This window comes from Salvelinus namaycush, chromosome 9 (genome assembly GCF_016432855.1).
Source record: "Salvelinus namaycush isolate Seneca chromosome 9, SaNama_1.0, whole genome shotgun sequence".
Lineage (NCBI taxonomy): Eukaryota > Metazoa > Chordata > Actinopteri > Salmoniformes > Salmonidae > Salvelinus > Salvelinus namaycush.
Genome location: NC_052315.1, coordinates 50,682,592 through 50,699,222, shown reverse-complemented (window position 1 = coordinate 50,699,222; position 16,631 = coordinate 50,682,592). Strand labels below are relative to the sequence as shown.

Here is a 16,631-nt window from a genome sequence, read left to right as displayed (position 1 = left end):
GATCGCCTATTGCTGTGGTGCATAATCAGGTTGTATTGAGCAAGGCTATCCACAGGGGCCAGAGCACTGCCTCAGCCGCCTCATAGAAAGACCTTCAAACCCTCACCGGCCTGAGTCTCCTTTGATCGTGAAGTTGCGAGCATGCACAGGAATAGGGTGCCATTTCAGACACTTTAAAGTTCCCTTGCCTTCTTCCCAGTTGAACACAAGGATGCGGCTTATTGGGTTCCTCAGGGAGCAGTACCACAACTGTTCTTCAAAAGCGCAGAGGTTCAAAGGAATGATATTCTTAGTTCTAGCATGTGTCTCTGTGCCTTAGTGTATTTCTTAAAAGTCACAGTATGGAGTCCACAATACTTGCACAAGTTTGGAATCAAAAACGTGTCTTTTTTTTGTCTGATTTAAGGGTTTACTGTACAATACTGTAATTGTGCTTAAAGTGACTTCTGGGAAAGGATAAGCTTATTGTGATTACCTCTAATTACATTTGAAATTCTTCCAGAAAAAAATGTATACTATTATTATTAAAAACGAAACACGGTGTTAAGGGAAACTGCGTTGGTTTGAGGCCGAGAAATAAAGGAAATTCACATGAGCACAGCAATACCTATTCCACCCATGCTCTCCCAAGGTTTTCCAGCACACAGCTTTGAACTCCTGCAGTAGCTATGTTGGTATTGTATTTTAGACTATGTGTAGGCAGGTTGCTTCGGCTGTTTGCCTTCTCAAACAGTTTATAATTTATACTCTTAGAAGAGGTGCTTCCACAATAATGTGATTTGTACCGCATGCAAGGTCAAGTATTGGATTCTTCACACACTACAGTAAGACCTTATCCCATTACACTACGTTTTTATGCTTTTTTATAATGAAATGAAAGCTAGCTTTGCTTTTATACTTACAAGACCATCAGGCTTGATTGAGCTGTTTTGTCTTGTAGTAATGTGGTGTCTTTCTGTATTTCCTTAAACCTTTATTTTATCAAAACATCATAATTTTTTTTGGGGGGTTAGTAGGTGCCCAACAGAACAAAATTGTTTTATAATTTTTATAGCAGTGTACTGTAAAGTTTTCCCTCATCAATCTACACACAATACCCCATAATGACAAAGCAAAAAGAGGTTTTTAGACATTTTTGCGAAATTATTTAAAAAAAAAATTTAAAAAAAGCTCTACGGACAATTCCTTCGACGTCATGGCTTGGTTTTTGCTCTGACATGCACGGTCAACTGTGGGACCTTTTATGGACAAATGTGTGCCTTTCCAAATCATGTCCAATCAATTGAATTTACCACAGGTGGACTCCAAGTTGTAGAAACATCTCAAGGATGATTCATGGAAACAGGATGCACCTGAGCTCAATTTCGAGTCTCATAGCAAAGTGTCTGAATACTTATGTAAATAAGGTTTTTCTGTGTAAATAAATTAGCAAATATTTCTAAAAAAAACTGTTTTCGCTTTGTCATTCTGGTGTATTGTGTGTATTTAATCCATTTTAGAATAAGGCTGTAACGTAACAAAATGTGGGGGAAAAATGTGGAGGTCCTGAATATTTTCTGTACATCTCCAGAGAGTTCATACCCAGGCAGAATTCCTGATAGGCCTACTCTTAATGATGTAGAACGTTAGGGCGTTCCTTAGGAAGTGTAAGGCTGTGACATTCTACCATAGCTCACCCCTCAGGGTTGTGATAACACCGAGCGTTAGTGACAGTTGGTGTTAGTGTGTCTTGGCCTCCATTATTGTTAATGAGAAGCCTCCATGTTTGAGGATAGACAGCATCAAGAGATCTAGGGCACACATCCCAAATGACACTCCGTTCCCTATATAGTAGTGCACGACTTTTGACTAGGGCCATGTGAATGAAGGGCTATTACAGACCTTCCACCATTCAGAGGTGCGGGTTGACGTGGCGAAGATAATGACAGTGTGTATAGGAGGGGATGCATGGATATGCTTCTTTCAGCCACAGATGAAGATGTCTATAAATAGCATATGGTAACGGCTCTGCCAACACACTTGGCACAGCCTGGGAAAGAGACAGAATTTGTTGGCGGGCCTACATATGAATACGCAGTTGGTTTTATATCTGTACCTAATGCAGATGGGAAGCTACTGGAAATGTGTTTTATTAACTGTTGAATAGTATTCCAGGTAGTTATTGAACAGTAAGCCAATTGGAGATTACTATTAGGCTACTTCACTTTCTTTATTTTACTGTTACAACAGTTTAACAGGGGCCTGTTTGTCCTATACAGCTTTTTAGCAGAAAAGTGAAGGTGAGCCTGCATGTATAATGTTCATGTTCTCAGTCAGATAGTGGCGGGTCCGATAGCCTAGTGGCGGCCCTTGAGGAGCAGGATGGCTAATCCTTCTATAAAGACATGTTGTCAGTGTAAAAAGGACGACATGAAAAGCTCACCACTCACTCCTCGCTAGCTACGACATTAGGGAATTCATGTTTGTCAAGCCAAAGGGTGTGGGAGGGGAAAGAGGGGCTGAAAGACATACAGTGCTGTCACCTCGATGTTATGCTTGGATTGAGACGGGAGAATATACATCACTGTGTCAAATCATGCAAGGACGGGATAGGGGGTACTTTATCACCCAGGGTGAAGTGGTACATTATATCTGTGTTAGGAAGTAGGTGATGGCCTACAAAGGCCTTTTTTACTGTACAATGAAGTCAATGGGCTGGATTTACCCCAAAATGTAGATGTATTAATCAGGAAATGAATGTGACTTCACTAAACACTGGAGACATTAATTAGCATGGTACACTTTTCCCCCAATTTCAATTGATTATTGGCATGATGTTAAAATGTACATATTGCCAAAGCATTCTCTCTCATTCTCTCTCATTCTCTCTCATTCTCTCTCATTCTCTCTCTCTCTCTCTCTCTCTCTCTCTCTCTCTCTCTCTCTCTCTCTCTCTGTCTCTGTCTCTGTCTCTGTCTCTGTCTCTGTCTCTCTCTCTCTCTCTGTCTCTCTCCTATGAAGTTACTTTTAAAAGCTTTTTCTGTCCATATTTTATGCCGCATTTTAAAGCCTTAGCCTATGACTCAGTCATCTGTACGCAGTGGCAACAACCATGGACATGCATTGTGATTCACTACAGCCACAGACCTTACATAGACCATACACACCATTACTCATTTTATAGGTGCCTTTATTTTCCCCAAGCTGTAAAGCCAAGTTTCCACTAATAAGCTTTTTATACCAACAGGCTTGTGTGGGTGACAGCTTCAATAAAGTGTATGTAGTTGTATTTAGGGCTGGGAATTGCCAGGGACCTCACAATACGATATTGTCACGATACTCACATGTTTTACATTTGACATTTTAGCAGATGCTCTTATCCAGAATGACAGTTAGTGCATTCATCTTAAGATAGCTAGGTGGGACGACCACATATCACTCAGTCAAAACAGAAAATGTGTGTCAGTCTGTTTCTTGTGAAAACAGTGAACAACTTGTGAACATTTCTGAATTATAATATATACTGTGGAGCCAGGAACTCACATGTTTTACTAGTAAGTACACTTTTCCGAAATGAAGTAGCTATCAGAAAGTCAGAGCTAGAAGGGGGGGAGTCAAGTACAGGTGTTCAGGACTTGTCTTTTTTATAGATACTGAACAAAAATGTATACGCAACATGCAACAATTTCAACAGTTTTAGTAAGTTACAGATCATATAAGGAAATCAGTCAATTGAAATTCATTAGGCCCTAATCTATGGATTTCACATGACTGGGAAGGGGCGCAGCCATGCTCACAGGGATGTTAACAAATTTGTGCACAAAATTTGAGAGAAATAAGCTTTTTGTGCATATGGAACATTTCTGGGATCTTTTATTTCAGCTCATGAAACATGGGGCCAACACTTTACATGTTGCGTTTATATTTTTGTTCTCTGTGTGTGTGCGTGCGTGCAACAAGATCTTAACCCAGTTGAACACTTATGGGAGATGAATTGGTGGCGCCTGAGACAGCGTTTTCCACCACCATCAACAAAACACCAAAATATGGAACTTCTTGGAAAAGAATGGTGTCACATCCCTCCAGACACTTGTAGAATCTATGCCAAGGCACATTGAAGTTGTTCTGGGAACTCGTGGTGGCCCAAATTCTTTTTAAGAGACTTTATGTTGGCTTTTCCTTTATTTTGGCAGTTACCTGTATATTGTAATGTACACTACAAAAGTATGTGGACACCTGCTCGTCGAATGTCTCATTCCAAAATCATGGGCATTAATATGGAGTTGGTCCCCCCTTTGCTGCTATTACAGCCTCCACTCTTCTGGGAAGACTTTCCACTAGATGTTGGAGCATTGCTGCAGGGACTTGCTTCCATTCAGCCACGAGCATTAGTGAGGTCGGGCACTGATGTTGGGCAATTAGGCCTGGCTCGCAGTCGGCATTCCAATTCAGATCAGTGCTTTCTGCAGGCTAGTCAAGTTCTTCCACACCATTTCTTTATGGACCTCGAGTTGTGCATGGGGGCATTGTCATGCTGAAACAGGAAAGGGCCTTCCCCAAACTGCAGCCACAAAGTTGGAAGCACGGAATCGTCTAGAATGTCATTGTATGCTTTAGCGTTAAGATTTCCCTTCACTGGAACTAAGGGGCCTAGCCTGAACCATGAAAACAGCCCCGGAACATTATTCCTCCTCCTCCAAACTTTACAGTTGGCACTATGCATTGGGGCAGATAGCGTTCTCCTGGCATCCGCCAAACCCAGATTTGTCCATCAGACTGCCAGATGGTGAAGCGTGATTCATCACTTCAGAGAACACGTTTCCACTGCTCCGGAGTCCAATGGCAGCGAGCTTAACACCACTCCAGCTGACGCTTGGCATTGCGCATGGTGATCTTAGGCTTGTGTGTGGCTGCTCGGCCATGGAAACCCATTTCATGAAACTCCCGACGAACAGTTATTGTGCTAACGTTGCTTCCGGAGGCAGTTTGGAACTCTGTAGTGAGTGTTGCAACCGAGGACAGACAATTTTTATGCGCTGCGTGCTTCAGCACCTTTCTGTGACTTTGTGTGGCCTACCACTTGGCGGCTGAGCCGTTGTTGCTCCTAGATGTTTCCACTTAAAGTTGACTGGGGCAGCTCTAGCAGGGCAGAAATTTGATGAACTGACTTGTTGGAAAGGTGGGATCCTTTGACAGTGCCACGTTGAAAGTCACTGAGCTCTTCAGTACGGCCATTTACTGCCATTGTTTGTCTTTGGAGATTGCATGGCTGTGTGCTCGATTTCATACACGGGTCAGCAACGGGTGTGGCTGAAATAGCCAAATCCATTTATTTGAAGGTGTGTCCACATACTTTTGTATATATAGTGTACAGTTGAAGTCGGAAGTTTTTTCAACCACTCCACAAATTTCTTGTTAACAAACTATAGTTTTGGCAAGTCGGTTAGCACATCTACTTTGTGCATGACACAAGTCATTTTTCCAACAATTGTTGACAGACAGATTATTTCACTTATAATTCACTGTATCACAATTCCAGTGGGTCAGAAGTTTACATACACTAAGTTGACTGTGCCTTTAAACAGCTTGGAAAACTCCATAAAATTATGCCATGGCTTTAGAAGCTTCTGATAGGCTAATTGACATAATTTGAGTCAATTGGAGGTGTACCTGTGGATGTTTTTCAAGGCCTACCTTCAAACTCAGTGCCTCTTTGCTTGACATCATGGGAAAATCAAAATAAATCAGCCAAGACATCAGAAAAATAATTGTAGACCTCCACAAGTCTGGTTCATCCTTGGGAGCAATTCCCAAACGCCTGCAGGTACCATGTTCTTCTGTAGAAACAATAGCACAAAAGTATAAACACCATGGGACCACGCAGTCGTCATACCGCTCAGGAAGGAGACGCGTTCTGTCTCCTTGTTAAGAGAATTATGTTCTTAATGTTCATAAACTTAACTTCTATCAAAATACTCAGTCTGCAACCCAGAGTTTGTAAGATTCTGGTTGAAATGAAACAGACAGAGGCCCAGCCAGTCTACAATAGTCAACAATGTTTATTCGCGAGAGCTCTAAATCATAATACCATGCACATTAGTTTATATAACACACATAACGTCATAAGTGTCCCTCCTCTTCTCTGACAATGACAATGCTTTATAACACAAGTTTATTCCAACACATACATTGCTAATCATATCCCGCCACATGTTACGCAATCTACTGCAAGCCTAACGGTTTCTCGCCTCCCAGGGTGGGGACGAGAACTCTTTCCTGTTATCAGGTTCACAAGTTGTCTGTCACAAGTTGTCTGTCAACAGTTCCTCTTTTCCTCTGCAAAAACATTCAAATACAGAGACAGGGTAGAATTCTGTTAGTTATAGTCCTATCATTACTTTAAACGTATACTGTACATCTTTGTAATAATTTACATCATTATACATAAAATTCATAACACTCCTAGAGATAAACGTACTTTGGTGTGAAAAGTGCAAATCAATCCCAGAACAACAGCAAAGGACCTTGTGAAGATGCTGGAGGTAACAGGTACAAAACTATCTATATCCACAGTAAAACGAGTCCTATTTCGGCATAACCTGAAAGGCCGCTCAGCAAGGAAGAAGCCACTTCTCCAAAACCGCCATAAAAAAGCCAGACTACGGTTTGCAACTGCACCTGGGGACAAAGATCATACTTTTTGGAGAAATGTCCTCTGGTCTGATGAAACAAAAATAGAACTGTTTGGCCATAATGACCATCGTTATGTTTGGAGGAAAAAGGGGGATGCTTGCAAGCCGAAGAACACCATCCCAACCGTGAAGCACAGGGGTGGCAGCATCATGTTGGGGTGGTGCTTTGCTGCAGGAGGTACTGGTGCACTTCACAAAATAGATGGCATCATGAGGTATAAAAATTATGTTGATATATTGAAGCAATATCTCAAGACATCAGTCAGGAAGTTAAAGCTTGGTCGCAAATGGGTCTTCCAAATGGACAATGACCCCAAGCATACTTTCAAAGTTGTGGCAAGATGGCTTATTAAGGACAACAAAGTCAAGGTATTGGATCACAAAGCCCTGACCTCAATCACATAGAAAATCTGTGGGCAGAACTGAAAACGCATGTGCGAGCAAGGAGGCCTACAAACCTGACTCAGTTACACCAGCTCTGTCAGGAGGAATGAGCCAAAATTCACCCAACTTATTGTGGAAGGCTACCTGAAACGTTTGACCCAAGTTAAACAATTTAAAGGCAATGCTAGCAAATACTAATTGAGTGCATGTAAACTTCTGACCCACTGGGAATGTAATGAAAGAAATAAAAGCTGAAATAAATCATTCTCTCTACTATTATTCTGACATTTCACATTCTTAAAATTAAGTGGTGATCCTAACTGACCTAAGACAGGGAATTTTTACTAGGATTAAATGTCAGGAATTGTGAAAAACTGAGTTTAAATGTATTTGGCTGAGGTGTATGAAACTTCCGAATTCAACTGTATGTGAATAGGAAATTAATACAATATGAGCGATTTAAAGTGAACTCTTAGTCCACACAAGTCCCCATCATCAGCTTTGTATCAGTCAGGCCATGTAATAGGACTTATTTGTGGACCTGAGGCTTGACGTCAGACAATAACTATTTACAATAATGAGTGATACAGTCAAACACCAATTCAACATTCTCCTTATGTAAGTAAGTGGCAGATATGTGACATTAATCTTTGTATTGAGATGTTGTATTCTAGGTAGGACTATTATTAAAGAGAGGCGCTGTGTCCCAAATGGCACCCTATAGTCCCTTCATAGTGCTTTCCTTTTGACCAGATCCTTTTTGGGGCCTGGTCAAAGTAGTCGACTATGTAGAATAGGGTGACGTTGGAAATGTAGGATGATGAATTGGCATATGGTGGTCCTTGTTGTTCCTCTGAGGGACTGGAAAGGTCACCTGCTTTGTTTTCCTCTAACATCTACAGCCATAGAACACCCCTGAAGAAGACTAATGGAAAGGTTTCACCTGGTACTTTCTTTCAGGTACCTAGACACAAACTATGAATCTATAAATAAATAATCATATTCTTTTTCTCCCTCTCTCTCCTCTGCTCTCCTTTCCCCTCTCTCCCAACCCCCCCCCCCCCCCCCCCCCCCCCCCACCTGCAGCTGGAGAGAAGGACCACCCTAAGACCGAGGCGGGGGTCATCTGGAGGGTGACCGGCGGTCTCTTCAACATGACCAGAGGGGCGGTCGGCGCGACATGGGGAGGCGTGGCCTGGGTGGGTTGTAAGAGCTATGACATCACCAAGACGGTGGTGACCAGCGTGCCGGCCGCCGGTGTGGGATTAGTCAAAGGCGGCGTTTCCGTGGTGACGGGAGGAGTTGGAGCGGTAGGGTCCGCAGTAGCCAGTAAAGTTACACCAAAGAAAAAGGATAAGTCTGATTAGGCCTAAACCCAACTTTCACCCCAATCTATGCGTCCTTCATTATCTGTCTGCTGTGCATAGGATCCATCTGGTTACTAATGGTAACGATTCAGAGTTGAGATAAGCCCAAGTAACTTGGATTTCCACGTAAATCATTCAATGACATCAATGGGAAACTTGCGTGAAAAGCCGAGTTAAGCTTGCGGATCTCAAGTCAGAATTTTATGGGATTTGTGATGATATAGGAACGTTGAACTTCCTGCCGATGTACTTCTGAGAGGGATCTCATGTTTTTGTGATTGATCTGGGTGTGGGAAGGGAAGGGCATAATAATATGACGACCACGCACAATGTTTGTCATGCATAAGAACAATTTGGTAGCGATTCAGCAAGGACAAATCTATACATTTCTCAAAGACTTGAGTTTATTTAAATTCTTCCAGTTTTATTATCTTTACATTAGTATTGAAACAAAGTGAAAGGTACTTTACGCAACTTAATTTCATCAGTTTGACATCGGTGATCGGAGAATACACACCAAACGATGTGTGTATGTGAATATGTACAGAGTATGTGTTATAATAGATATGGGAATAATAGGTACGTGAATCCTATTGATGCAGATTGAGAAGGTAGGAGAGGGACTTTGCAGTCTTGAAACTCCATTGCAACTTGGATTTTTTATTGTACAACAGGTGAGGGGATTTTTTTTGTTGAGTTGGAGACCTGATAAATAAAGCGTGTTATTGCATAGAAACGGATCTAAAAAATCCTGAAAAATACCTTTTTCTATACATATATCAGCAGAGGTCCTGGGCTGTTTAAATAAATGAAGCACCATTTCACCACCAACGAAACACACGTACGTAAGGTCAAGGGTCATAGTTCATGCCTGCATGGCAAATGTCACCCTATTCCCTTTATAGTGCATTACTTTTTACCAGGGCCCTCTTGTTTAAAAGTAGTGCGCTATATAGGGAATAGGGTGCCATGTGGGACTCATCCTATGTCATTCACTTGTATGGACTTTCCTCAAATCTATATGTATGTGCCTACCTGTACAATGTACACACATGAGATAGATAAGTACTGATAGTTGATAGTTCACACTGACATTCCCGGAGTATGAGGGCCAGTTGAAAACTAACCTGCTTCTTCTTTCCATGAATCCCATTCACTTCTGGGCGCCAATATGTTTGGCATGAAAATGAGTTGACAAGATGCCACAAACAGATTTGGGTACAGGCTAATTCATTTCCACACGGTTTACATTATTACCATAGTACTGAATTACTGTCCATTCTGATGAGACATTAGGTGTACACCAATCTATTTTTTGTTCTCCTTTTTGGTTTGTTTTTCTTTTTGTTTTGTATTTGAATATTCACTAGAAAGAGAACACTCTTGGCATGGCATTTCCACGCCCTTACGTTATGCATCGCATGCTTCAAGTAGTCGTTTTTCCTTCTTCCTGTACACAGTACGCTGTTTATTATTATGACAAGTCTCGCCGATTTCATTTTCGTCTTTTTCCTCGTCCTGTCTATTTACTGTTTTCCTCTGCTCTTACTTCTGCTAGATAATATATGTATCGGAGACTCTGTTACTGTAACCTGGTGTGTGTTCCAAATGACACCCTATTCCCTATTTAGTGCAGCACTTTTGACCAGGGCCCATAGGGGCTTTGGTCAAAAGTAGTGCACTATATAGGGAACATGGTGCAATTTGGGACGCATACCCTGGACTTTTAAGACCAAGTCGATTTTTGTCTATGATAGAACTATTTTTGCAAAAACTGATGCTGTGTTCTATAAATAAAGCTACTCTGTATTTTAATTCAGATTGTTGCATTTTATTCGGTCGCTAAAAGAGGGTACTGATTTATGTCTGTATGTATGACCCTTTGCCCTCTCTCTACCCCACCCTCACCCTCAGAGGAAGTTATGGGTCCAGTTATAGGTCCAGCTGATAGCAAGGAAATCAATAACACGTATTGGAAAAGCAGAGACATTTGTCAGAATATACCAAACGTCTGCTTTTGTATTACATAGTATACATTTCCTCGACTCATATCTCAGTAAGCTTGACTTTCTGCTTCTGCTGGTGTTGCTGTATTCTACTTCTGCTGGTGTTGCTGACTATTCTCTCCCGCTACTCGCCTTATACTGTAGTGGCCGTTTGCTGTGTACAAGGAGCAGTGATAGGAGACGAGGATAGACGTTCAGGTTGAGTTGTTTTCAACCACTCCAAAGGTGTGAAATAATGTACTTTCCAGTTTCTATTTCATCCGTATGTGGATGTGCGGTTGATTTCGGCTTCGGTCATGCCTCTATAATGATTCTGTTCAGTGACACATGGCAACAGTCAGCAATACACCTATTACAAGCCCCTATGGGCCCTGGTCAAAGGTAGGGCACTATAAAGGGAATAGGGTGTCATTTGGGACTCAGGCTGAGCATATGGGAAGTGGCTCAAGCTGTGCTCCATCATCTCTCCCCTGTGCTGTGCACTGTACCGAATCACCAAATCACCTAGGCAAAGGGAGGAGTTGGATCTATCTCTGATGTTACTGTCAGCCCTCGTCTAGCAGCTGTGCCTCTTACTGACATGGTCTCCGCTCCTGTCCAGGGTGATGGAGGGGGTAGGAAGTACTGGTTATTACTCATAATTGCCAATGTTAAATGGGCATAATCGGATCCCACAGAGATACATACAGAGCCACAGTATGCAATGCTTGCTATCACCCCCTCAGAGCAGATCATGTCGACTTGATAGGTCATATCAGTGCTCAAGCATTGAATACGGCTACACTGTCTCCCTATTGGTGTAATTTATGTCCATTTAAACAAAGGGAAGTTCAAGTAAACCTTGGTTTGAGATCCCTTTACACAAGCTCCTCTCCCCTGAATGAGACATGAGCTCCCCCTAAATGCAACGAGTCAAACTTTGGGTGTGGTCTCTCTGTCCACAGAGCTGTCCACTCAGTAGTGCTGAATTTCAGCTGAGCTCCTTTAAACACATCGATTTTTTTGTGTACTTGCTCATTTTCGCCCACTTGTTTGCCACACACCCTTCTTAACCTCTTTGGGCTGCAGGGGCAGTATTGAGTAGCCTGGATAAAAGGTGCCCATTTCAAACGGCCTCGTACTCAATTCTTGCTCGTACAATATGCATATTATTATTACTATTGGATAGAAAACACTTTCTAGTTTCTAAAACCGTTTGAATTATATCTGTGAGTAAAACAACTCATTTTGCAGCAAACTTCCTGACAGGAAGTGGAAAATCTGAAATCGATGCTCTGTTCTAGGGCCTGCCTATAAATGTCCTTGATATTTATTAGTATACATGCACTTCATACGTCTTCCACTAGATGTCGACAGGCAGTGAGAGAAGAAATGGAGTGTATAACTTGATCTGGGGTCGAATAAAAGCTCTTGGCATGACGTGTCACCAGTTTCCTGTTTTCTGGAGCGCGCGAGAAGGGACCTGGTATTGCCTTCTGAAAAGCTGTCGTTATAGACGACTAATATCTCCGGCTTTGATTTTATTTGATACATGTGACAATATCATCGTAAAGTATGTTTTTTCAATATAGTTTTATTAGATTATTGAATTTTTTTCGGGACGTTAGGCGTGTTGCTTTGTCTGCGTATGTTCAGGAAGGAGAGCTTCACGCCACTTTGCTAGCTTTCCGTGCTAATTGACTGGAGAAGAGGACATTCTAAATCCAAACAACGATTGTTCTGGACAAAGGACCCCTTGTACAACATTCTGATGAAAGATCATCAAAAGTAGGACCCATTTTATGATGCTATTTCATATATCTGTCGAACATGTGAACTAGTAGTTTGCGCCCAGATTTTGGGCACGCTCTCGCCATAACGTAAACTGCATATCGTAATGAAGTTATTTTTAGAATTCTAACACGGCGATTGCATTAAGAACTAGTGTATCTATCATTTCCTATACAACATGTATTTTTTAGTAATGTTTATGAATAGTTATTTGGTCAGAATATGTGAGTGTCAGAAAAATATCCGGACGTTGTGGGAAAAAGTAGCTACGTTAGCACAATGTATAACCACTGATTTCAGCTCTAAATATGCACATTTTCGAACAAAACATAAGTGTATGTATAACCTGATGTTATAGGACTGTCATCTGATGAAGCTTATCAAGGTTAGTCAAAAATTTATATATCTTTTGCTGGTTTGTTACGATCGCTAACTTTTGCTGCTGGTAAATGGCTTGTGTTTCTGGCTATTGTGGTAAGCTAATATAATGCTATATTGTGTTTTCGCTGTAAAACACTTAAGAAATCGGAAATATTGTCTGGAATCACAAGATGCCTGTCTTTCATTTGCTGTACACCATGTATTTTTCAGAAATGTTTTATGATGAGTATTTAGGTATTTGACGTTGGTGTTTGTAATTACTCTGGCTGCTTCGGTGCTATTTCTGACGGTAGCTGTGATGGTAGCTGCAATGTAAAACTGATTTATAGCTCAAATATGCACATTTTTCGAACAAAACATAGATTTATTGAATAACATGTTATAAGACTGTCATCTGATGAAGTTGTTTCTTGGTTAGTTTGGTTGGTTCTTGGTTAGTTAGGTTGGTTTTGTGCATGCTACCTGTGCTGTGAAAAATGTCTGTCCTTTTTTGTATTTGGTGGTGAGCTAACATAAATATACGTGGTGTTTTCGCTGTAAAACATTTTAAAAATCGGACATGTTGGCTGGATTCACAAGATGTTTATCTTTCAAATGCTGTATTGGACTTGTTAATGTGTGAAAGTTAAATATTTCAAAAAAATATATTTTGAATTTCGCGCCCTGCACTTGAAGTGGCTGTTGTCATATTGTGCCGGCTTCGGGCTTGCAGCCCAAAGAAGTTAAGGATCGGTGTCCCGCTAGCGGGACAACTTCCGGTGAACCTGGAGGGCGCGCAATTCAAATAAATAATCATAAATATTATGGATATTAAACATTTATGTACATATAAATGTCTTATTTCGGCTGAAAGCTTAAATTCTTGTTAATCTAACTGCACTGTCCGATTTACAGTAGCTATTATAGCGAAAATATGCCATGCGATTGTTTGAGGACGGCGCCCCACATCAAAATATTTTTCCACCTGCACAGGTTTCATACATTCACATATAACGCTAAAATATTCACTTACTTTTTGAAAATCTTCCTCTGATTTGTCCCAGTTATAACATGTAGTGTCACTTTGTTAGATAAAATCCTTCTTTATATCCCAAAAAGTCAGTTTAGTTGGCGCCATCGATTTGAGTAATCCACTCGTTTATCTTGCAGAGAAAGGAATCTGAAAATCTACCCCTAAACTTTGTTTCAACAAGTCAAAATACGTTTCTATTTACTCCTCAGATACCCTAAAATGTAATCAAACTATAATATTTATTTCGGAATAATATTTATTTCGGAAAGAAGTATGTTCAAAAGGAAACAGATTTTAGCAGGTGCGTAATGTCTTCATGGCGAGCGCAACCACGAATTTCCAAGACTGTGTCCCTCTACTAAAACTGTTATTTCTTATTCGTTTTTGAAGTTACAGGCCTGAAACCTTGAACATAGACTGCTGTCACACTGTGGAAGCCATAGGAATTGCATCCAGGGGGCTAGTTTTCAATATGACCTATCTCTTGCTTTCTAAGAGGATGGTCTCGCTCTCAAAAACAATTCTGGTTGGTTTTTCTTTTGATTTTCTCCTACCATATCTATTGTGTTATATTTTCCTACATTATTTTAACATTGATACAAACTTCAAAGTGTTTCCTTTCCAATGGTACCAATTATATGCATATACTGGCTTCAGGGCCTGAGCTACAGGCAGTTTACTTTGGGCACATCATTCAGGCAGGAAGTGGAGAAAAAGGGTCCTAGACCCAAGTTATTTAAAAAAAAAAACATAGCCTTTATTCCAATGCATTAGATTTATCCATTGATTTATCATTGTTTGCTGTTGTCAGTCAGCTGTTTAGAGTGCTAATTGCTTTGTTTTTCAGGTGCGCTCGGGTATTGGTGTTCTCTGTGCCGTCCATAGCTAAAAGATGTAGACCATTTATTTAGCTTTTATTTTCTATCAATATTTGTTTTCTTTCTTGGATCAACTGATGATGGTATCACTAGACAACTAGCCAATAGCTAGACATCAATGTGCATCTAATCCATCCAACATTAATGACAGTAGGCCTATAGTTGACTCGGTTAGAAGGATTTGATTTTGCAATGGCATAGGCTTACATTATTAAGGATTTGTGTGCCCATGAGAACTGTTCATGGCAAAACATAATGAAATGTTTCGTAGGCAAAGCTACACTTACAGTATCATGGCTCAGGCTAAGACCCAGATGCAGACACAGGAGGCTGATAGTACGAGTCTCAGAGTTTATTGCAGTACAAGGGGCAGGCAATCGTTGGGCAAGGCAGACAAATATTCGTAATCCAAATCAGAGTCAAGCAGGTAAAGAACAGCAGGCAGGATCAGGAAACAGAAGACAAAGGGCCGTGAGACAAAGGTTTAACTCTAGATACATGGAGAGTGGAAAGTATACGGAGGGTGCGGAGCAACAGAAGGTGAACAGCAGAGGGACTAAGAACCTTAGAGATGGGGAAAGGACTGATAAAATGGGGTGGAAAGTTTTGCAGATCCCGAGTGGAAAGTCTCAAACCCTCTGCCCAAGACGGAAGTGGGGAGCAGGGGTCCGGTGGGGGTTCGCCTGTCGTCGATACCTGGAGGTGGTCTTGAGAAGCGCGGCCTTGGCTCTCTTCCAGGTACAGCGACGGACGAACATCTGGAAGAAGGTATGCTAACCACTTGCTCCGGGAATAGCGGGGGCTGAAAAGGCGAGAGACCAGTAGCAGAACAGGGAAGGGTGTTGCAGGCTTATTCCACCCACACGAGTTGCTGGCTCCAGGTGGTGGGATTTGGGGAGATGAGGCAACGAAGAGTCGTCTCCAGGTCCTAATTGGCTCGCTCCGACTGGCCGTTAGAATGGGGATGAAAACCAGAGGATAGGCTGGCCGACAACCCAATGATGGTGCAGAACACCTTCTAGAACCCGGGATGAGAACTGAGGACCGTGATCGGAGACCATGTCGACCGGAAGTCCATGGATCCGGAAGACGTGCTGCACCATGTGCTGGGCCGTCTCCTTAGCTGTGGGCAACTTAGGAAGAGGAGTAAAATGGGTGGCTTTGGAAAACCTATCCATGGTGGTGTTGCCGTCTGATGGAGGGAGACCCGTGACGAAGTCCAAGGATATATGGGACCAGGGGCGGTGAAGAACGGAATGGTTGAAGGAGGCCAGCCGGAGCTTGCCGCGGCGTCTTGTTTTGCACACACACAGTGCAGACGGCAACAAATGCGGAAACGTCAGTAACCATGGTGGGCCACAAAAAATGTTGTCGGACGAAAGCCAAGGTCCGACGGGAGCCAGGAAGACAGGTGAGTCTCGAGGAATGTGCCCATTCCAGGACTGGAGAATGGGCAGAGTCCAGGACAAACATCCGGTTATCCCCCCCCTACCCCGCCGCTGTCCGCCTGAGAACACTGTGCCTTGCGGACCAGACTGTCTAGTCTTCAGATGATAGCAGCCGCTAGACAGGAAGTAGGGAGGATGGTCTCGGGGTCTGATGATGTAGTAGCGGGGCTGTACAGACGTGAGAGTGTGTCAGGCTTCACATTCTTGGACCCCGGGCGGTAGGAGATAGTAAAATGGAAACGAGTGAATAACAGGGCCCATCTCACCTGCCTGGAGTTGAGTTGAGGCGCTGGAGTTGAGGCACTGGGCAGTGCGGAGATATTCCAGGTTCTTATGGTCCGTCCACACCAAGAATTGATGTTCCACCACTTCTAACCAATGCCTCCACTCCAACGCTATCTTAATTGCGAGAGACCATATGAACGGAACCTTGGGAGAGGTGAGTGCAGAGAGGGGGGAAGCAAGGGTGCTGTAACCCTGGATGAAAATGATGGTAGAAATTAGCCAACCCTAAAATACGTTGCAGCTGCACTCTGGATGTGGGTTGAGGTCAATACACTACCGCTCTCACCTTGTCAGGGTCCATCTGAATATGCCCTGCAGTAATGACGTATCCAAGGAAGGAGATGGTGGAGTGATGAAACTCACATTTCTCCGCCTTCACGAAAAGCTGGTTCTCCAGGAGATGCTGGAGGACCTGTCGGACATGGAGGA

General features: G+C 42.3%; 1 protein-coding gene across 1 annotated transcript in view; it reads left to right on the top strand.

Annotated features, from left to right (window-relative positions):
• The window catches only part of LOC120054162 (transmembrane protein 263-B-like), a 54,014-nt gene extending 43,773 nt beyond the window's left edge, over positions 1–10,241 (top strand). The window contains exon 3 of the mRNA XM_039001597.1: positions 8,142–10,241. Coding sequence (XP_038857525.1) covers positions 8,142–8,422 — 281 coding nt within the window. The 3' untranslated portion in view covers positions 8,423–10,241. The remainder of the gene's footprint in view (positions 1–8,141) is intronic.
• Positions 10,242–16,631: the final 6,390 nt, after the last annotated feature.